The following is a 22,743-nucleotide window of genomic DNA, read 5'->3' on the forward strand; positions in this document are numbered from 1 at the left end:
ACAAGAAGCTAGACTGGGGGCGAAATGTGTAAGACCGATCCAGAAAAGCCACACTGGCGCTCTACGTCTGTAGATCGACATTTGAAAAAAGGTGGGGTCTTCAGCCTCACATTGTACATTGGATCTAAATGGCAGTGGTGCGACCCATACTCTTCTACGCAGTCACCGTGTGGTGGACGGCTCTCGATAACGAAGTCAACAAGAACAAAGCAACAAAGGTTCAGCGGATGGCGGATATGCTTACTTGCGGTGCCCTCCCGCCCACTCCCAACAAAGCTCTGGAAACCATACTATTTCTTCTTCCCACTGACCTTTATTGGAAATATTCTGCCAGCTGTAACACGACTAGGCTCAACGCAATCGAATCTTGGAGGGACTCCCGGTTTGGGCATGTCCAGATCCTGAAGCAAGTGCCCGATATATTCTTAAAGTTAGACCACACAATACTGTCCCCTTGTTGGGACAACAAATTTTCCACAAAGATCACTGAGAGGAGCGAGTGGGTAAATTGCATGGAAACGGCAAGTTACGAAATCTCAATTTTCACGGACGGCTCTAAGCTGAACAACAGATTTGGCAGTGGAATATTCTCAAAGATCCCATATCCCGCCGCTAACATACCGATAACTCTTCACAAAGTGACACGCCGTTCGATTTCGGTTCCGTTCGGTTCGTTATGGCACCATTCTTCTACCCTTTATTTTATTTAACTGTACTTTTCTTTTCGTTACGTCACGTTCTTTACTTTACTTAGCTTTTCTTCACTTTACTTTATGTTACGTTAATTCACTTCACCTTACTTTCGTTGACTCTATTTTACTTCACTTTACGTTACTTCACTTAACTTTTCTTTCCTTTCTATTCCTGCCCTTTCCTTTCTTTGCCTTTCCTTTTCTTTCTTCTCAATGCCATTCCATTTCTTTCCACCTTTTAAAAGACTTTCTGGATCTCTATTTCGAAATAATCAAGCTGCAGTTAGTCAGTCTTGTGCTGCTTTTTCTTTCTCGCATCATAGACTGGAGTCTTAGCCTGGCAAGTGCAGGGCACGAGCACAGAACGTGCTCGACCGTTTCCTCCTCCAACCCACACTTCCTACATCTGTTATCACTGACCAAGCCTAATTTAAAGGCATGTAACGCCAGAAGGCAGTGTCCAGTCAGAATACCCATCATGAGTCTACAGTCCTCTCTTTTTAATTATAGAAGCAACTGTGTTAGTCTAAGGTTGTAAGACCTACACATAATTTTCGACACTTTACAGCCCCGCGCTTGAACCCACGCCTTTCCCGCTTGGTCGATCATGTGCACCTCTCGCCTTCGCTTAATCTCGCCCAATCTAATTGGGACGTCTACGGAGCAAGCTTCAAGGGATGCGCCCTTTTTAGCTAGTTCGCCCGCTTTTTCATTCACATCTATTCCCATATACCCTGGGACCCAATATAGATGTATGCTTCTCCCTGTCCCGATTCTCTCCAGAGACTGCTTACAGTCTAACACGCATTTAGATGCTGTGCTATGCGAGATTATTGCCTTAATTGCTGCTTGACTGTCAATATAAAAGTTAACACGGTTGCTTCTTAAGCTATTCTCTTCCAGGGTTTCTACTGCTTAGGTTACGGCTAATATTTCCGCTTGGAAAACGCTACAGTAATCCGGCAGTCTGTAGGATCTGCTTATTTCCGGATCAGCGCAGTATACCGCAGACCATACTCCTTCCACTACTTTGGAACCATCGGTGTACACATGTATCGCCTCGTCCGCCATTTGCGCACCCTTGCGCCAACCGTCCACCTCTATTTTGGCCTTAAGATCTCCCTCGAAGCGCAGATAGGGAATCAGGTAGTCTGTTCGTCTTGTGATTGATGACGCTATACTACTATGGCCATATGGTCGGCGCTCAAGCTGCCCGAAGCACCGAGCCTGGTTGCGGTCGTTAATGTTTTGTTCTTTGCTACCAGGTCTACAGGTGGAATGTGCAGAATGGCATACAGTGCAGCCGTCGGGGTTGTTTTCAGGGCTCCCGTAATGCTAAGCATCGACAGTCTGCATACCCCCTCTAATTTTTTGAGGTATGTTGTTTTATGTGTGGCTTTCCACCAAACAAGAACTCCATAGTATATAATAGGGCTTACAATCGCTTTAAAAACCCAATGAGAAGGAGAGGGCGATAGGCCCCACGTACACCCCAGCATTTTTTACATGCATAGAGTGCCGTTGAGGCCTTCTTGACCCTCCCCTCCACGTTGAGCTTCCATGACAGCTTACTGTCTAGGATAATTCCTAGATATTTTGTGCACGGTTTCTCCCGTAAGGTCACCCCTCCTAACTCTGGCCTGGTCCAATTTGTGACCTTGTACCTCTTTTTAAACAAAGCCATATCCGTCTTCTCCGCATTGACTTTCAACCCGACATTAGATGCCCAGGTATGAATATCCCGAAGGGCCCGATCCATTAAAGAACTAGTCGTTGGAAGGCAACGTCCACTTATGACAATTGTAACGTCATCTGCGTAAGCCGTAAGTTTTACGGGTCCCTCATCGAATTGCCTGAGCAGTTGGTTGATGACCAGCGTCCACAGCAGAGGCATAGCACCCCTCCCTGCGGCGTGCCCCTGTCCACTGATTTCGTGGCCTCGTACAATCCCCATTGTGATGTAATCTTTCTGCAATTTAACATGCAGCCGATCCATCTGATTAAGGCAGGATGTACTTTAATGTAATTAAGACCATCCATAATCGCCCATTTTGCAACATTATTGAAAGCCCCGGCAATGTCCAAGAAGACTCCTAGAGCATACTCCTTATATTTCAGGGATTTCTCTATGCCTATTACCAGCCTATGCAATGCGGTGTCTACCGACTTGCCTTTGGTGTACGCATGCTGTGTTGTGGAGAGCAACTTTTCATCCACGTTAGACTTTATGTACACATCTATCAGCCTCTCAAAGGTTTTGAGCAGAAATTATGTTAAGCTAATGGGTCTATAGTCTTTGGGATACATGTGACCGATCTTCCCCGCCTTTGGTAGAAAAGCTACATGAGCAGTTCTCCAAGAGTGCGGTACATGATTCAGTCTTATGCACCCATCGAATATTATTTTAAGCCATTCCACGACCGCCCTACTTGAGACTTGTAGCATGGCAGGGAATATACCATCTGGGCCCGGCGATTTAAACTTAGAAAACGTCTTCACTGCCCACTCGATCTTGGTATCGGCCACCAGGCCCGGCACTACTAGCTCCGTGATCGAAGTGTGAGTGATGTCTGCTGGCTCTTCTAAACCGTCTCCCGATGGCAAATGTGTATCGAGAAGCACCTCAAGGGATTCCTCATTATTAGGTTACCATTCCCCGTTCTCTTTCTTTATTAGTCCCTGGGCTATGTTTCCCTTTGCTAGGACTTTTTTCAACCGTGCTGTTTCGCTGGAGCACTCTATGTCCGTACAGAAACTTCTCCATGAGTTTCTCTACGCCCTGGTAATTTCACGCTTGTAGATCCTCAGTAGATCCCTGTACTCGTCCCGACACGCTTCGCTTTCCGCGGTCTTTGCGAGCTTAAACATTTGTTTTACCTGTCTTCTTAGAAGACTCAGCTCATTGCTCCACCATGCTTTTCCTCTGAATCTTCCTAGTAGGCAAGCTTTGTTATACGCAGCTATAAGCGTCCTTGTTAGGAATTCATTCGACTCCTTTAGTTCCTCTACATTAGCAAACTCTTTGGGTTGTCCCAGTTTTATTTCTACATGTTTCTAGAATTTAGTAAAGTTCGTTGACCTGGTGTTTCTAAGGGTTCATCCCTTCTCTACCCTCTTTAGGGGGATGCTGAAGCTGATATACGCTTGGTCGGAGAAGGATGGTCTATCAAGAACCATCCAATCATACCTTGATATATCACGCTCGGAGCTCAATGTAATATCCAGAACATTGCTGGATGTTGGACCAATGTATGTAGGGGCATTTCCCCTGTTGGCTATCTGCAAATTGGTTTGCAGGATGTAACAAAATAGAGATTCGCCTCTCTCGTTCGTATCTGTGTCCTCCCCACGCATTGTGGTGCGCATTTGCATCTGCGCCTATGACCAACCGCCCTTTGCGCCTTTCCTCCTGTACTAGCCTTTTGCACTCCATCGGTGGAACCTCCGCAGCAGGGGCCATGTAGCAGGACGCCAAGAAAAATGCCTGCTTATTCTTTTGCTCAACTGCCACCCCTACGAGATACTCAATGGTGTTAATAGGCAGCATATATGAATGCAGCTGTTTCCTTACCATTACTACAGCTCGCACCGGTTCTTCCGTTTATGCGTAGTAAACGCCAAACCCGCGCGCGTTAAGTTCAGAAACCTTTCCTCCCGATGAGACCCACGGCTCCTGGATTAGCGTCACGTCAAACGAACCCTCCTCAAGGGTTAGGAGGAGTTCGCTCGACGCCACTTTACTGTGTTGGAGTTTATCTGTAGAACTCGCAGCACCATTGGGCTGTTTGTCCCCCTCCTTCGTCTTGACGTCGTCCTCCCCTTGCCCTTTTGGTTTAGAGTATTCGAGGCCCCCTTCAGCCTCTCGTGACTGTTGTACCGGGTGTCCCTCTGTGCGAATCACAGCACTATTTGGCGGTTGGTCCTCTTCTGACACCTTCGTGGTGACGTCGGGGACCTCCACCTGTCTTTTTTCCCTTAGGCTTTTGGGGTCCTTTTCGACTTCGCCCACCTCTAGCGTGTTAGGGTTTTTATCCTCGGGACTTCTTTTCCTGAGTCGCATCTAAATTTTGCCAGTGCCAAAGAACATTTTGCCAAGCTGCGTGTACAAAATATCCTCCGCCTGCTTGTTTATTTGGAAGATGTAGAACTGACTATCCTCGGTAGGCTGAGATGCAGTAAGTACCTTCCAATCCTGTGTTGGTATTTTCGGATTCTGATTCTGCAGAAGTCGCAGTGTATCCTCCGACTTCATCGCGCATGGTATCCATACCTTAACTTTTGGTACCGTGGGGATTTCCGCTTTATCCACCACCTCAAACTGCGCGTTCGTGCCTTGCCTTTGGAGGTTTGGAACCACTTTCTCCAGCCACCGCAAGCTCGCGATGTTGTCGCACGCTATAATCTTCACACCATTATACCATCCCCCCGAATAAAAGGTTGGAAGCGGCTTACTTGGTTGTTCCCGCATCATCTTAAGCATTAAGCTAATAAGCCCCCTTTCCACAGATCTCCACCTCTCAGTAGTCATTTGTCCGAAAGGACTGCTACGATCAACCAGCGCCACAGTCAGTGACTGCTTTGCCACATCACACATCTTCTCGGGAAAAGCAGGAGTCTTATACTATGTTCAACCAGAAAAATAAATTGAGGCAATTTCGATTTAAAATTAGTGTTGTTCATGCAACTCAATTTAGCTTACACAATAGTGTTACAAAACTAAGGAGTGCTGCCAGCTCTAAGCCGATGCTAAGCAGTGACGTGAATGCACATCAATAATTCAATCATCATGTATACACATATATAAGGCAGCCGAGAAATGTCACACATAGATGCATTTACTTATACGCCTATGTGTGCGCGAGAGACTGTAAACTACAAACATTCACATCAATAATTCAATCAATATGTCCACACATATGTAGGTACACCCAGCTGAGAAGCAAGGCACAACCATATGCGGACATCTTATTTGAGATGCTCCTAAATGTAGGCAATTATAATTGTGGAAGTGTCGCTCACACATACAAGCATGGGGTATGAGAGAAGCTATAAAATCGTGCAATTTTAGTTATAGCTGAGAAGTTTGAGAGCTCATGGTCAATGCTAGTAGATTCTAGAAGATGCGAACGAGGAACCCAGAGAGTATAAAAGGCCGCAGATGTAGAGGCGCTGGAATTCAGTTTGATTTGAGTTGTCAAGCAGTTACGACTAAGACGATATCTAGCGAGCAATAGCAGTATTATTTTGAAAGTCAGTTTCATTTAAGCTATCAGTTTGGTTATTAAGCTGTTCGTTGCACAGTTTGAGTGTTATTGTGAAGTACTTTAATAAAGGCCATTTTGCATTATTACATATTGGAGTTATTTATTCAACAGTTTAGTGATTCGAACTTAGCAGAGGATTGCAAATAAGAGGATTGCAAGTAAATTCGTTACAATAGTAATTTCATAGCTGGTTGGCTCATCTCTGCAGCAACAACATACCTTTGTTCAGACTGTCAAAATGTGCGTGTTGGTATTAGGCGAATGGAATGGAATGAAAACATAAAACTTTGAAATTTTTGTGTGTTGTAAGAAAATGTGTTCAATGCTTCGGTTTCATTTTGAGTTTTCCATCTTCTTTTGACAATCCCTGCTCCAGTGAAATGAAAGAAATAAAATCAGCTGATGAGATGAGTCAACCATGTAGTTGAGCCATCCGTAACTGACGTTTAAATCTACTTAATCAACACACTTTACAAGATTGCATTTGCAGTTTGAAACAATTTATTACGCAATTCTTTTTAAATTGGCAATTTATTATTACAATTTATTATATTATAAATTTCGTAATAAATTGACCAATTGGTTTAAATTGCCAATTTGGTGTGTGTTTGTACATAGTATTAGTGTTTTCTCCTTTTGACACCTCCGAGAAAGCCGGATTCTTAGCGTTAACTCCCTTTAGCGCCTCCGAGAAAGCCGGAGTCTTAGCGTTATCTCCCTTTGGCTTATCTCCTACTTCCATAGTTGGAACTTCCCTCTGACTCGCAGATTTCGAGGTAGTTGCTACCTCGCTATTGGAGCACATCTGTCTTACAGCTTTCGGCCTACTTGTCTTGTCTATGCGACTGCCCTTCCTCGCGGCTCTAGGACTGGGTCCTTTCTGCCTCTTGAAAGCAGGCTTGTCGCCTTTCGCCGAACGTTGTCTTTTCATTCTGCCATTCGACGCTTCTTCCTCCTCGTACCGGTTGCAGAACCGAGGATTTCTCGCAGCAAACCTTTTGAACTGCCTTCGACCTACTTTTACCGCTTCATGGGCCCATTCCAAGCGCTCGATCTCCACTTCTGTTGGGTCGACCACTGCTCCCAAGCGTTGTTCAATTCTTAATGCTGCACGGTACTGCGAGATAGCTCTTTTACTTCCTCTGCTCCGTACCCTTCTCCACTCTTCTACTCCGTTTTTATTTGTGTGCTTCTCCAACACTGAGTTCATTGAATCAGCACAACTCTCGCTCCCCGAGTCCGACGCATCGCTTAATTCGTATTTGTCGTCCTTGGCTTGCGACTCAGTCCTCCTCTTTACATCGTCCTTATTACAATCAGGTAATGAGTCGTTCATTTTGGTCATACGACCGCATGCCGGACAAGGCGGGCTCAGCGGTTCAGTATTATATACGGGGAAAGAACCGTCCGCCACAGCAGCGCCCCTTACTGTGGTAAGGCCATTAATACTTCCCGAGGTGGCCCGGTATCGGGAAGGCTCCGTTCGAACACAGCCGAATTTATCCCCTGGCTGCAAATCGTCCAATAGGCACGGTCCGCATAACACCCTGGATTAGGGGGTTGGCAGATTGCTGTCAAGATTCCAAGGGCTTTTGATTTCGCCTTGCAGAACTTTTTCATTTTCTTCTCCTTAATATGGTAGGAGCCACACCCATTTTACAAAGTTTTTTTCTAAAGTTATATTTTTTTCGTCAATAAACCAATTTGGTATAGAATTATGGCATTTTTTTAATTTTTCGTAATTTTCGATATCGGAAAAGTGGGCGTGGTTATAGTCGGATTTCGGCTATTTTTTATACCAATACAAAGTGAGTTCAGATAAGTACGTGAACTTAGTTTAGTAAAGATATATCAATTTTTGCTCAATTATCGTGTTAACGACCGAGCGGAAGGACAGACGGTCGACTGTGTATAAGAACTGGGCGTGGCTTCAACCGATATATAAGATATTAAATTTTTTGTTAAAATTCGACTTAAAATTGTTTTTTGAATATAAAAAATAATTAAAAATAATCATTACTTTTTTTCTGATTTTTGATTTTTTTGGTTATTTCTGATTTTTTTGATTCTTTTCAATAATTGGAAAAAATCATGATTTTTTTTGATTATTTTTTTAATCAATTGAAAAGTAATCATTAAAAATAGAAAATAATGGCAAGTAATCATTAAATGGCGTTTCAAGAAAATAATCAATGGAACGGCTAATCATTACCATTAGTAATCATTATTTAACAGGTCTGATTACGTTACAGTGACTTCCGGTCTTCTTAGTTTCGACATAATTGCTTTCATATTGCAACAATTTTGACAACTTACTCTACCGCTATGTAACGGCCGTTATATAGCGACAGCGCTTTCGAGGAAACCAAGCCTTTAGAAAAACTTTTTTCTTATTGAAAAAACTTGTCTCTAAATTTCTGATCTTGATTTGTTCGGGGCTTGAACCCTTATTTAAGACGGTGGAGAATTTCAATTCTTTTGTCAGATTTTTCATTTTGATGACATAAATACTTAACAAACGAATCAAACTTTTACAACGTCTCGAACAAATAAGAGGCTGATAAAAGAGATCTTGCTTAATCCCGTTTCCTTTTACTGTGCATTAAGTCATAGTCCAGTTTAAGTATGATGATTTCGTAAATCTTTGAATATTTTACTAACAAGCACCGAAAGAATTTTTTAGCAAAGCAAGATAATGTATTGCAGACTGTTTTAACAAAATTTAAAATTTTTTTAAGATGTTTAACCGGCTTGGATTGTAATATCGTGTTTGTTTAGGGGTTTGCTGCAGTTTGTGCTCATAGAAATTGATGCAAGGAGCTGCTGGGAGGATGACAATTTATGAGAGGGACGAAACAAATTAAATGGGGTTACACTGAAATGACAGTCCTTGGTCGGGAAAAATCTAGAGTCGCTCCGGTACATAGAACCGCCTGCCTTGGGAAGTTATACGCAGTCATAAGCGTCCTTGTTAGGAATTCATTAGACTCCTCTAGTTCCTCCACATTGGCAACCTCTTTGGGTTGTCCCAGTTTTGTTTCTACCTGTTTCTGGAATTTAATCCAGTTCGTTGACCTAGGATTTCTGAAGGTTCCCCCCTTCTCTACCCTGTTTAGGGGAATGCTGAAGCTGATATACGCTTGGTGGGAGAAAGATGGTCTATTAAGAACTATCCAATCATACCTTGATATATCACGATCGGAGCTCAGTGTAATATCCAAAACATTGCTGAATGTTGGACCAATGTAAGTAGGGACATTTCGCCTGTTGGCTATCTGCAAATTTGTTTGCTGGATGTAACAAAATAGAGATTCGCCTCTCTCGTTCTTATCTGCTCCTCCCCACGAATTGTGGTGCGCATTTGCATCCGCCCCTATGACCAATCGCCCTTTGCGCCCTTCGTCCTGTACTAGCCTCTTGGACTCCATCGGTGGAACCTCCGCAGCATGGCCCATGTAGCAGGATGTCAGGATAAATGCCTGCTTATTCCTTTGCTCAACAGCCACGATTACGAGGTCCTCAGTAGTGTAATTAGGCAGCATATATGAATGCAGCTGTTTCCTTACTATTACAGCAGGTCGCACCCGTCCTTCCGTTTGCGCATAGTAAACGCCAAATCCGCGCGCGCTTAGTCCAGAAACCTTTCCCCCGATGAGAGCCATGGCTCCTGGATCAGCGCCACGTAAAACGAACCCTCCTCAAGGGTTAGGAGGAGTTCGCTCGACGCCACTTTACTGTGTTGGAGGTTTATCTGTAGGTCTCGCAGCACCATTGGGCTGTTTGTCCCCCTCCAGCACCTTCGTCGTGACGTCGTCGTCCTCCCCTTGCCATTTCGGTTTAGAGTGTTCGAAGCCCCCTTCAGCCTCTTGTAACTGTTTTGCCGGGTGTTCCTCTGTGCGACTCACAGCATCATCTGGCTGTTAGTCCTCTTCTAGCACCTTCGTGGTGACGTCCACCTGTCTTTTTTCCCTTAAGCTTTTGAGGTCCTTTTCGACTTCGCCCACTTCCAGCGTGTAAGAATTTTTATCCGCGGGACTTCTTTTCCTAAGTCGCATATAAATTTTGCCTGTACCAAAGGACATTTTTCCAAACTGCGTGTACAATATATCCTCCACCTGCTTGTTTATTTGGAAGATGTAGAACTGACCTTCCTCCGTAGGCCTAGATACACTAAGTACCTTCCAATCCTGTGTCGGTATGTTCGGATTCTGATTCTGCAGAAGTCGCAGTGTATCCTACGACTTCATCACGCAGGGTATCCATACGGTAACTTTTGGTACCGTGGGGATTTGCGCTTTATCTATCACCTCAAACCGCGCGTACGCCCCTTGCCTTTGGAGGTTTGGAACCACTTCCTCCAGCCACCGCAAGCTCGCGATGTTTTCGCACGCTATCATCTTCACACCATTATACCATCCCCCCGAATCAAAGGTTGGAAGTGGCTTACTTGGTTGTTCCCGCACAATCTTAAGCATTCAGCTAATACGCTCCCTTTCTACAGATCTCCACCTTTCAGTAGTCATCTGTCCAAAAGGACTGCTACGATCAACCAGTGCCACAGTCAGTGACTGGAAAGAACCGTTCGCCACAGCAGCGCCCCTTACTGTGGTAAGGCCATCAATACTTCCCAAGGTGGCCCGGTATCGGGAAGGCTCCGTTCGAATACAGCCGAATTTATCCCCAGCTGCAAATCGTCCAATAGGCACGGTCCGCATAACACCCTGGATTAGGGGGTTGGCAGTTCTTGGTCACCGACATCCCGCCGCCCTCCTATGAGGCGAAACGGCGTAGATGTCAGTCCTAAACAGCTCCGCCTCATAGTCGGCCGCTATGGAATTCGGCTAAGCCCTCACACCAACGACAAGGTGCCTAGCCTAGTGAGGGCATAGACTGGGTAAAAGTCTATATATATAAATAAGACCACTGCAGTGTTTTTTCAAGCAGAGCTTATAGCTATCTGGGAAGCCGCTCTATATATAATTAACCTGCCGGGGTCTAACTCTGTTTCCATTTTTTCCAACAGCAAAGCTGCCATAAAATCCCTGCAATGTAGTGATACAGCGTCACTAGTAGCGCTAAAGTACAGGGAAGCTCTAAATAAGCAAGCTGAAAAGTGCATCCTGAACATAATATGGGTCCGAGGCCTCAGTTACATCTCGGGAAATTGCGGGGCTGATGAGATAGCAAGGAACGGCACCAGCTTGCAAACAATCACCTCTGCTGGTTGGGTGAATCCTCTGAATAGCTGCAAACACTGGCTGCAATCTCAGTTCACGGAACAAGCTAAAGCGAGATGGGTCATGGAACCAACGGGTGTCCAGGCAAATCTGGCAAAACCTGGAGGAAAAGAGATCGCAATCGGTCATATTTCTGAATCGCCTCTCTATCAGCCCGTTGGCGGGTATTCTAACAGGTCACTGACTTATGGGCGTCCATGGGGCTCATATGGGCCTGCAAACAAATGACTTCTACCGCAGCTGCAGGGACGAGGAACAGACAGAAGGCGTAGCGCCCTGTCGAAGACCAGGTACCGATGTCTCCACAGACACTTCTTTGGGTGCATTGCGAAGCTAGAATCCGCAAAATTTTATCGAAATTCTGCGCATCATTAGGCAAACGCACTGGTTCAGCTTAATGGGCGTATGAGCCTCATTCTACAGAAGGGAAACTAAGGCTCCTTCGTGGTACCACAACGCACCACAATGGCCTACGTGAGTCTCCGCTTGGGCAGCGGAGGCGATCACTTTAACCTAACTAAACATAAGTAATTATGAAATATTATCTGTATTTAATTAGTGAGACATGCTCATATTGCTCTATACAATTGTTTTTATACCTTTCATGAACATGAAATGGTATATTAACTTTGGCCCGATGTTTGTAACGTTGAGAAATATAGAAGATAGACTCATTTAAAGTATACCGAATTGATCAGGGCCACGAACTGAGTTGATATAGCCATCTCCGCCTGTCCGTCCGTCTGTCTGTTTGAACGCAAACTAGTCCCTCAAATTTTGAGATATGTCAATGAAATTTGGCACAAGGATGTATTTTTGTATTATATTAAACATTTGTCGGATCCGGCAGGATCGGACCACTATAACATACATCTCCCATACAACCGATCGATCAGATAAGACGATTTTGGTCATTCCTGCCGCAATTTAGAAATTATAAACGTGAAACTCGGTGATATATATTCTAATATACCATAGAAGATATCCTGAAAAAATCACTTTGATCGGAGCTATATATAGTTATATCCCATACAACCGATCGTTCAGATAGAAATATTTTTGGCCATTTCTCCCTTAATTAGAAAGTATAAACGTGAAACTCGGTGATATATATTTTAATATATCATAGAAGATTTTCTGAAAAAATCACTTTGATCGGAGCTATATATAGTATATATCCCATACAACCGATCGTTCTGATAGAAAGATTTTTGGCGATTTCTCCCTTAATTTCCAATTAATAAACGTTAAACTTGGTGATATTTATTCTAATATATCATAGAAGATTTCATGAAAATATCATTTCGATCGGAGCTATATATAATGTATATCCCATACAACCGATCGTTCAGATAGAAAGATTTTCAGCCATTTCTCCCTTAATTTCTGTTGAAATAATCGTAATATGGCAGCGCCATCACTATTACATTTTGCTATTACTTTGTTTACTCATGGCAACTCTAACATTTTTGACAACTATATTTCATATTGTTTTTATACTTCCTTCTTCTTAAAATAACCTTGATAATAAAGACACCCCTACAAGACGCGTGAGCAAAACGCTGATATGTTCACCAACACATTCACACAAAAGTGTTGCGATTACTAATACATACAAACTTGGTGTTGTTAATTTTTTTTCATGTTTGCCCGAAACTGTGCGTACCTGTCCATAAATAACTCAATTTGTGTTCCCTTGCATTATTTTCGGTCAGTTTTGGGAACACGAGAACGATATTTGGAGAATATCAGAACAAAGCTATTATTTTCTAAAACGCAAAAGACTTAAAAATTTCAGAGCGCGATGGGATTTTTAAATTAATTAATTAATAAATAAAATAAAGGTTAATATAATAAAAAAAATATGAAAAGAAGGCATTTTGCTAATTGCTTATCGAAAGAGAATAAGCTCTTTGACGATAACGTTAAAATGTTTAAAGAACTTGAGAAGTCCTCTCAAGATAAAGTGCAATTCTTTGGAAAGTGTTGCTAATCCTTTGGAAAGTGAGGCTAATTCTTTGAGTAGTGAGATTTTGCAAAGTCAGTATTTGCCAGTTGATAGTGTTCGAAGTGATAGTGATGAAATCGTAGAAGAGTGTTTAGGTGCCCAAAGTTATTATGTAGAAGAGGGTGCAGGTACGGATCTGAACGACTTGCTAAGAAGTTGGGCCATAGATTTTAAAGTTCCTCATAATATTATAGACGGACTTCTTCAGGCACTCCAAAAGGGTGGGATAAAGGATGTGCCGTTGTGTGGCAAAACTCTTTTAGATACCTTTCGAGAAAAAGTCAGTGTAGAATCTATGCCAAATGGTGAATTTTTGTACTTTGGTATACAAGACCAACTAGTTTCTAAACAATTTTCATTTTTGGAGGCACAAGAAGAGGTTTTAATTGATGTGGGAGTAGATGGTCTCAAACTTTTTAACAGTTCAAGTCGAGTTTTATGGCCTATTCTTGGAGCACTAGTACATTTTCCTAGTGTTGATCCTTTTGTTATAGCTAGCTTCTCAGGTTTTAAAAAGCCTGAAAATATTAATGATTTTATGGCTAAGTTCGCTTCAGAGGCAAAATCCCTGCGAGAAAACGGTATTGCTGTCGGTCCCAATAAAGTGTTGTTAAGATTTGATGTGCGTGTGTTCATTTGCGACTCCCCAGCTAGGGCGTTTGTTAGTGGTGTTATGTCATTTAGTGCCAAACATGGATGCCCCAGGTGTCATATAGGGGGTGACTGGGATGGGAAAGTATATTTACCCACAACGTCTGGTATACCCAGGACGGATATAAGTTTTGAGAAAAGAGATCATGTGTCTCACCACAGTCCTCAATTCAGGCAACAGAAAACCGTTTTAGAAGATGCCGGCTTTAAAATGGTTTCTCAGTTTCCACTAGACTGTATGCATTTGGTAGATTTAGGTGTCGTAAAAAGGTTTTTAAAAAATTTGAATAGCGATGCAAATATCCGAAAGATAAATGAAAATATTAAATTTATTTCTAATTACTTTCCTTCTGAATTCTGTCGTACTGCGAGAAGTTTAGATGAAGTTAGTCGGTGGAAAGCAACGGAATTCAGACAGTTCCTGCTATACACAGGCATTTTTGTTTTAAAAGACTGCATTAGTAGTGAGTTGTACTTCCTTTTCCTACTACTATATACCGGCATTCGACTTCTTTCAAGTGAAAGGTCGTTTAGGTCTGAGGCTGATGTTGCCCAAGATATATTAGAGCATTTCGTCACGCAGTTCAGTGTAATGTTTGGGAAAGAAAGCGTTACTTTCAACATTCATGGTTTATTACACTTGCCAGAATGTGTCAAAGATCTTGGTCCTTTAGATTCCTTTTCTGCTTACAGGTTTGAAAATTTTATGCAATTTTTAAAAAAGATAGTAAGAAAACCAAATCAAATATTGCAACAGCTGTTTTTAAGGTTGAAAGAAAGGCAGGATGTAAGTTCATCGATTCACAAACCTTCCAAGCTAGGCTCTTTCGATATTGATTTAAAGAAAGATAAAGACTGTTTTTGTTATAGCAAAAAAGTCGGCCCAATAAAGGTAGTAGAACTTATAGGATCAGGAGAATTGGAAATAGTGCAATGTACTGTTTTTCGGAAAACGCAAAATTTTTTCGATGTACCTGTTAGCTCCTCCGATAGTTTAAGTATTGTTGTTGCAAGTGATCCAAGCTTAAATTTGGTTTATTTAAAGAGAGAAGATCTTGATTACAAGTACTTCTGTATCCCTCAGGAAAGAAAATTTTTGCTTATACCCCTTCTTCACCACCTATTCCATGAGTTTTCCAATTAAGCCACTTTTTCCTAACCCTTGTTTCATAAACTTTCAATAAAGTAACACTTTCCACACTTTCGAATAAATAAGTCTTAAAAATATAATTAAAACGTATCCTTTAGCTTTTGATTCTAAAATTTTTGAAGAGTCCAGTTACAAGAAGAAGTGCAGTTATGGAATCTACAAATAATGGTAAGAACATCTCTTGTACATGATTTGTACATAAGTTAACTTTCAATAATTTTCAGCGAATGCTTTCAATAAAGTGTTTGCAACGAATAGACGTTTTAATGAGGCTACATCTGAAGCCGAAGGTGCTGCCATTTCTTCAGCAGGAATGGTAGTTGATCAGACTGAAGGACTGCTACCTGGCAGGACCTAATGGAGGTAAATTTTTTAAATTTTAATTTTGTTGTTTTAAAGCCCGTTCTAGAGTATTAAAAATAAATAAATAAATGTAAGGCGCGATAACCTCCGAAGAGATATAAGGCCGAGCTTCTCTTCCAATTTGCGTCGTCCTCCTCTAGATTTTCCCTACAAATTGACCGGACGGGACCTACCTGTTTTATGCCGACTCCGAAGGGCATCTGCAAGGCAGATGAGTTTTCACCGAGTTTTTCATGGCAGAAATACCCCCGGAGCGCTTCCCAAACGCTGCCGAGGGGCGACCCAGCTTAGAAAAATTTTCTTCTAATTGAAAAACCTTATTTCTAAAATTTTGATGTTGCTTTGCCCGGGGTGTGAATCCAGGGCATACGGTTTGGTAGGCTGAGCACGCTACCATCACACCACGGTGGCCGCAAGAGTATTACCTTTCGTTTATATATAAATCATTTGCCCACATATAGTTAAAAATCAAATATCCCCATGTTATTTGTAGGTGAAAATAAAAATCGTGATAATATACCACTTAACATTAAAATTAAAAGCTTAAATGTTCACAGCCATCTCTTTGAATGTCCTTAACCATATTTTCACTATACCAAAAGAAAAAAGCTTTATATTTATTCAGCCCGCCCTAATACATTTGCACATCGATTGCTGCCCTATCTCGGAATGGTATTGCACACCGACCTATTTCAGACTTATTTTTTAGAAAACAGATAATCCAGATGCAATATTTCTATATTTTTCCACTGTCCAAGCAAAGAAATGATTGCCAAGATGAAAGCCCCATGTAATATCATGCCAGAAGTTACATTTACAAGTATAGATGCACCCTTTAATACAAAGACGGGTATAATATCCAGGTGTAACATGATAATTAAATTTAATAGCGCAGGATTGAATAAAGGGCTCTCTGGTTTAGCAAAAGAATTCCCACATTGCAACAAGTCATAACTGGAAACATTCCCCGACATAACGTCGCTGCACTTTGCACCACTTAAAGCAGAACCAGATATAGTAATCACAAAGAAATTTGCTATGTAGAGCACCCCATTGCGGTAATTCTTTACTTTAGCTCACAACTGCTAAAACTCGACCGCGTTTTGATCCCAGGACCATGAATCCGAAAGCGGAAATTCAAAATTTTATTTCTGTCAAAAGATATTTCCAAAAAACCAAAAAATGGCCCCGAAGCACTGCGAAACCGGGGGTGGGATCCATATTTTAGTAGTAGTGCAGTTTACGGTACCCACCCTAAAGTTGGGCCAAGATTTTCGAGTGAGGTATTAATCTCGAGAACAATAATCCGAAGGCGGAAAAGAAAAATTTTATCTCTGTCCGGAGTTATTTGCAGTTGAAGTTGGCGATTTTAATGTGGTTGTTGTTGTGTTTCTACCCACAAAAAAAATTGTGCATACCACACACCCGGACTTGGCATGGCGTAGCCCAGAGTTATTTTTTATAAGCGCGGCCGAAGGCCGCCAACGCAGAAATGTGTTCTGCGCAAAAATACTATGGATCCCACCCCCGGTTTCGGAGGGACCCGGGGTCTTTTTTCGGTTTTTCGTTAATATCTTTTGAATGGATAAAAAAAGTTAACTTCCGCTTTCGGATTCGTGATCTAGACGTGAATACGCGTCTATTGATACCTCACTCGAAAATTTTGGCCCAAATTTCGATGGGTACCGTAAACTGCACTATTACCCATATTTTTGCGCAGAACACCTTTCTGCATTGGCGGCCTTTGGCCGCGCTTTTAAAAAACTACTCTGGGTGGGTCCAACACCGATTTGGAGACCACAACTATATCCGCGCAAAACACTTTTACCCACAGTTTTTCTTGTGGGTACCACAAAATCATCAAAACAACAACCACAGGAGAATTTTTAAATTTGTTTGCAAATATCTCCGAAACGAAATAAACTTTTGAATTTCCGCTTTCGGATTCGTGATCCTGGGTCCAAAGCGCGTCTTTTAACACCTCTCCTGATATTTTTGGACGAGTTTTAGCAGTTCTGAGCTAAAGTAAAGAATTACCGCCCTTGCTATCAATTCACTGCACTATTTATTTATTTTGCATTATAACAAAAGTTTTTTGGGCTTGAGAACTGTCTCACATCCAGTTTGATATGGGTTAGAGTTATTTAATTACTCTATACACCAAGTTAATCACCAGTAAAGTTTTTTTCATTCCTAAGTGTCTTTTAAACCATTGTACAGGTTTACAAGTATGATATGTATGAGAGGGAAACAATTTCCTTCCCTTTCTAACACACGGCAGTTTGACACTTCGGTCAGTGTCAAACTAGCGTGGAACCCAGTGGAACCTGCGTGGAACATGAGTTTTGACACTGAACGAAGTGTCAAAATTACCGGGGTTGCTTCGTCGAAAGCGACACAGGGAAGCAAAAAAGGGATCGGAATATCAGATATGGGTTGCTGTGATGGTAAATTTTTTTGAACGAATTTAGTAGGAAATTTTAAGTGCACCCATATGGGTCCTTCAGTATTAAGAATACAAACACGGGAGTTAAGTTTTTCTACCCGTTCAAAAGTTCTCCGCGAAAAACAGTTTGAAACCGAGGTCGACTGCAATAACCCGTCCAAAAAACCGGAAAGAAAAATGAATAGACGCGTTTTGTCCTGTTGTCAATAGTCCGAAGAGAAAAAGTATTCGAATTATTGGAAGCGAGGCAAAAACGCGTCTATTAATACCTCCCCCGACGGTTTTGGTCGTGTTTTAGCAACGTCCCCGGTAATAAAGTATCACAATTTGTTAATTAATATTGTCCAAAATATATGGTTATTAAAGGGAGATGTAATTAAGTGCTCGTTTGAAAGTAAATAAGTATATTTCTTTGTAATATAAGAAAAAATAATTTTAAGCAGTTTTCGATAGCAGCTACTAAGCTTTTTTTGGTTCTAAGAAGTACAACAGTGCCAAATAGCATCCACAAAAAAAACGCTTGTTCTTGGCATTTTATCAGGTGAGCGTGGCTGTGTATGTGCGTGCTGCTACATATCCTACTTGTAGACCTGTACAATGATGTTGGTTTCACTAATACCAATTCGGCCAGAACCATGTGTAGCAGCTTGCTATTAGTATTTGACTATCCGTAATTTGTAAAATGGTATTTAGATGGCACCACGCCAGGTTATATTCAAAGTCTTCGTATTTAGTGTTATATATTTTTATTTATTTTTTTTGAGATGTAATTTCAAAGAGGCCAGAACCACGTGTAGCAGCTTGCAAATGGATGTCAATTATTGTAATTGTTCTCAAATTCTATTAAGATTGGCATTTCGATGGCACCACGCCAGGTTATATTCAATTTGTCAATTAATTAATTAATGATCACAGAAAGTGATTTTAAAATTTTTGCAATCAAAATTGCAATTTAATGTTCATAGATATGCACAGTATTGCATAGCTTTTAAAACGAGCTGCTTATTCAGCATAATTATAATCCGTAATTTATTCCGTTATAATTCCTTAATTTCCAGTATATGGCCTGTTGCCATGTGCTAAACATTTTCCCGTTACGACAGTTATACGTAAATCGAGTTGGTATTATGTGGCCCACGCCAGGTTATCAATTCTAATTTTTCAATATGCTTTCACTTATACTTTCACTGATTCCTGTTGGGAGTGCACAACCACTATCTGACACCAGATCAGTGAAGCACTGCATCTCCCAACTCCGCCGAAAAGTCAAAAGGAAGCACAAAGCCAACCTTGAGGCCTATTAAAATTTTCGACTCAACTAAAAAAGCCCGACAAATTATAATTGAGCCGAGGATGACCCGCACGACCACTCTGACTGAACGACTAGAACGGAATGCGCTAAAATTTTAAATGATTAAAACTCCACAAGGAAACCAGTAAGGAGAATTAGGGATGTAAGTAAAAACTTAATATTAAGCAAAAGAAGATACCATAGTACAGGTTTACCACCATTGTATATCATCATTGTACAGGTTTACAAGTATGATATATATGAGAGGGAAACAATTTCTTTCCCTTTCTAACACACGGCAGTTTGACACTTCGGTCAGTGTCAAACTAGCGTGGAACCCAGTGGAACCTGCGTGGAACATGAGTTTTGACACTGAACGAAGTGTCAAAATTACCGGGGTTGCTTCGTCGAAAGCGACACAGGGAAGCAAAAAAGGGATCGGAATATCAGATATGGGTTGCTGTGATGGTAAATTTCTTTTAACGAATTTAGTAGGAAATTTTAAGTGCACCCATGTGGGTCCTTCAGAAAATTATAAAAAAGTCTTCAATTGGGGTATCTGAGGACGCGTAGTTATTTCAGTATTAAGAATACAAACACGGGAGTTAAGTTTTTCTACCCGTTCAAAAGTTCTCCGCGAAAAACAGTTTGAAACGAGGTCGACTGCAATAACCCGTCCAAAAAAAGCGGAAAGAAAAATGAATAGACGCGGTTTGTCCTGTTGTCAATAGTCCGAAGAGAAAAAGTATTCGAATTATTGGAAGCGAGGCAAAACGCGTCTATTAATACCTCCCCCGACGGTTTTGGTCGTGTTTTAGCAACGTCCCCGGTAATAAAGTATCACAATTTGTTAATTAATATTGTCCAAAATATATGGTTATTAAAGGGAGATGTAATTAAGTGCTCGTTTGAAAGTAAATAAGTATATTTCTTTGTAATATAAGAAAAAATAATTTTAAGCAGTTTTCGATAGCAGCTACTAAGCTTTTTTTGGTTCTAAGAAGTACAACAGTCCAAATAGCATCCACAAAAAAACGAACAAGAACAAGCATTTTATCAGGTGAGCGTGGCTGTGTATGTGCGTGCTGCTACATATCCTACTTGTAGACCTGTACAATGTTTTAAACTTGCACGAATATTTTAGCAAAAGGTAGATATGTGCAACAAAATTAGCTTGATCAGCTGACTTCTATCGTTTTCAATGCCCCAACAAGAAAGCTATCAGTTAGGTAGCTGTGATGTATATTACATATTGCGGCATATTCATAGACGAAATTTAGTTGGTACATAAAGTTAGTTGAAGCTTTTTCGACAGATAGCCAATAGAAAATTATGTCAAAAAGCTGTAACTAACTTTTAGTTCTTAACTAAGTTTGACTATGAATACGCCCCATTGTTTTGTATAAGATATTATTCTTTTTATAGATGTGCTGAGAGTTTTGATGGAGATTATTTATAAGATGGATCAAATTGAACAGAATGTAAGAAGTAGGGTAATAGGAGACGGAGGAAAAATAGCATTAAAATTCAGAATGATTTTGTATTTAACTAGATATTTATATTTTACAATATTCATGCAAAGTACTTTTTGTATTATTTAAACTTAGCAACGTACACTCAGCTATAATCAAAGCGTACTAATAAAAATGGTGGAGGAAATTAAGCAAGATGTAAGTATTGTTTTTATTTAATTAATTTTACTTTTAACTTCAATTATTCTATAATGGCTTAGGCTTTTTTGTGTGTATACAAATCTTTGCTATGCAGAATATTAGTTTCATTCCCCTAACGATAAATTACTTAAAAAAAAAAAATAAATGTAAGGCGCGATAACCTCCGAAGAGATCTAAGGCCGAGCTTCTCTTCCAATTTGCGTCGTGCTCCTCTTGATTTTCCCTACAAATTGGCCGGACGGGACCTACATGTTTTATGCCGACTCCGAACGGCATCTGCAAGGCAGATGAGTTTTCACTGAGAGCTTTTCAAGGCAGAAATACACCCGGAGCGCTTGCCAAACACTGCCGAGGGGCGACACCGCTTAGAAAAATTTTCTTCTAATTGAAAAACCTTATTTCTAAAATTTTGATGTTGCTTTGCCCGGGAGTTGAACCCAGGGCATACGGTGTGATAGGCGGAGCACGCTACCATCACTTACTTCTTACTTAATTGGCGCTTAACCGTCTAAACGGTTATGGCCGTCCAACAACGATAGATTATTATCTTAAATATACAGCCCAATTCTCAATCTTTTCCCCGGGGAGATTTCTCCCGTTATTTGCCATCCTCAACAATTTTTTATGGAGAATGGGAAAAAGATTGAGAATTTGGCTGATAACGAAAAAAGATACCGACCATATCTCAACCAAACTACTTTGTTGCTAAAGCTCACATCTCAGTATATAATGTTTTGTAACACCGATTTTCAACTCGTTTCTTGTTAATATATATACTTTAACAATAAACCTTCATTTTAAACAGGCGCTACCGAAGAGTGAATTTTTGGCGCAACAGCACTTAATGCGAGAGTGCAAGGTGACGCTGAAGAAGGTGGAAAGCTCTGTGTGCAAAATTACTGGGGAAGTCAGAGACAAATACATGGATGAAGTTGCCAGCGCATTGCCTCTCCAGAATGTATTAGAGGTTCTAAGGGTGGAAGAAAGATTGAAGGTAGAGGAGTATGCTGTAGCAATGGTAATTTGGCTCAAAAAGTTTTCTTTTACCATAATTTAATTTCGCTTTCATACTTTAGAAGGCTCATATGTTCAAAATTAAGGGCATTTCAGAGGACATACCCCGAGTAGTAATAGAAATTTTTAGTGATACGTTGATGGAAGTGTACAACTGGGCGGGAGCAGCTGGAAAGAAAAGTCTCCAAAAGCTTTCCTTGTTCGAAACATTTCTTCGCGGTAAGATGTTATAAAGAGAGATGTATTATAAATTGTATTCCTATTTTGATTTTTGGTACGTTTTTAGACGACGTTTTTGCTTCACCACTTTGAGTGGTCTTGCGAAGGACAAATATGTGTGGTAAATATATGTGCCTTCGTATTCACATTTGTAAAAGGTGCCGTAACGTGTAAGCGATATTTAAACTTGGTTGATAGGCTGTAATCAATGTGATTCACTCCAAGGGACTAGTTTTGGATAGGGCTGCCAACTTTAGGAAATGTCAAACCGGGAGACTTGGGTGTTAAAGGATGAAGTGTGGAAATCAAAATTTACATTTCAGACGCTATTGTATAGTTTCGCAATTAAACAGCAGATGTTTGAATGTAAGCCCAAATTATTTTTCAAACCCTTCTCATACGTGCATATATCCTCAACTTAAGTATGAGGTAAGAATCATTTCAAAGGGGTGTTTATGCCCCTAGAACCTACTAAAATATTTTGTATCACTGACTTCGCTTATTCTTTCAGCCAATCGCAATATAAAATTTTTTTAAAAATCGGCACCTTTTTTGGGTATTTTGCTTTTTTTACCAACTTGAGGACAATTTAAAAATATGTTCGTCGTGGGTCATTTTATTTAAATTCATTGTTCATTATTAATTTTTTGAAAAAAAAAATATGCAAAGTGAGCATATAGATTTATTATATAACTTTTCTTTTAGTGCTTTGTTTTAATAACTTGGTGAATTGGG

General features: G+C 40.8%; 1 protein-coding gene across 2 annotated transcripts in view; it reads left to right on the plus strand.

Annotated features, from left to right (window-relative positions):
- Nnf1a overlaps window positions 1-21,596 on the plus strand; it is a 260,842-nt gene extending 239,246 nt beyond the window's left edge. The window contains exons 2-3 of one of the 2 annotated variants that reach the window (XM_067773510.1): window positions 20,710-20,772; window positions 21,581-21,596. Coding sequence is in view for 1 of the 2 variants with exons in the window: in XM_067773514.1 (XP_067629615.1) it covers window positions 20,710-20,729 (20 nt within the window). In the remaining variant the exon portion in view is untranslated. Of the gene's footprint in view, window positions 1-20,709; window positions 20,773-21,580 lie in introns of those variants that run through there. The other variant, XM_067773514.1, reaches the window with a different exon arrangement.
- Window positions 21,597-22,743: the final 1,147 nt, after the last annotated feature.

The sequence above is a fragment of the Eurosta solidaginis genome, chromosome 3, assembly GCF_040869045.1.
Source record: "Eurosta solidaginis isolate ZX-2024a chromosome 3, ASM4086904v1, whole genome shotgun sequence".
In the NCBI taxonomy this organism is placed as follows: Eukaryota; Metazoa; Arthropoda; class Insecta; order Diptera; family Tephritidae; genus Eurosta; species Eurosta solidaginis.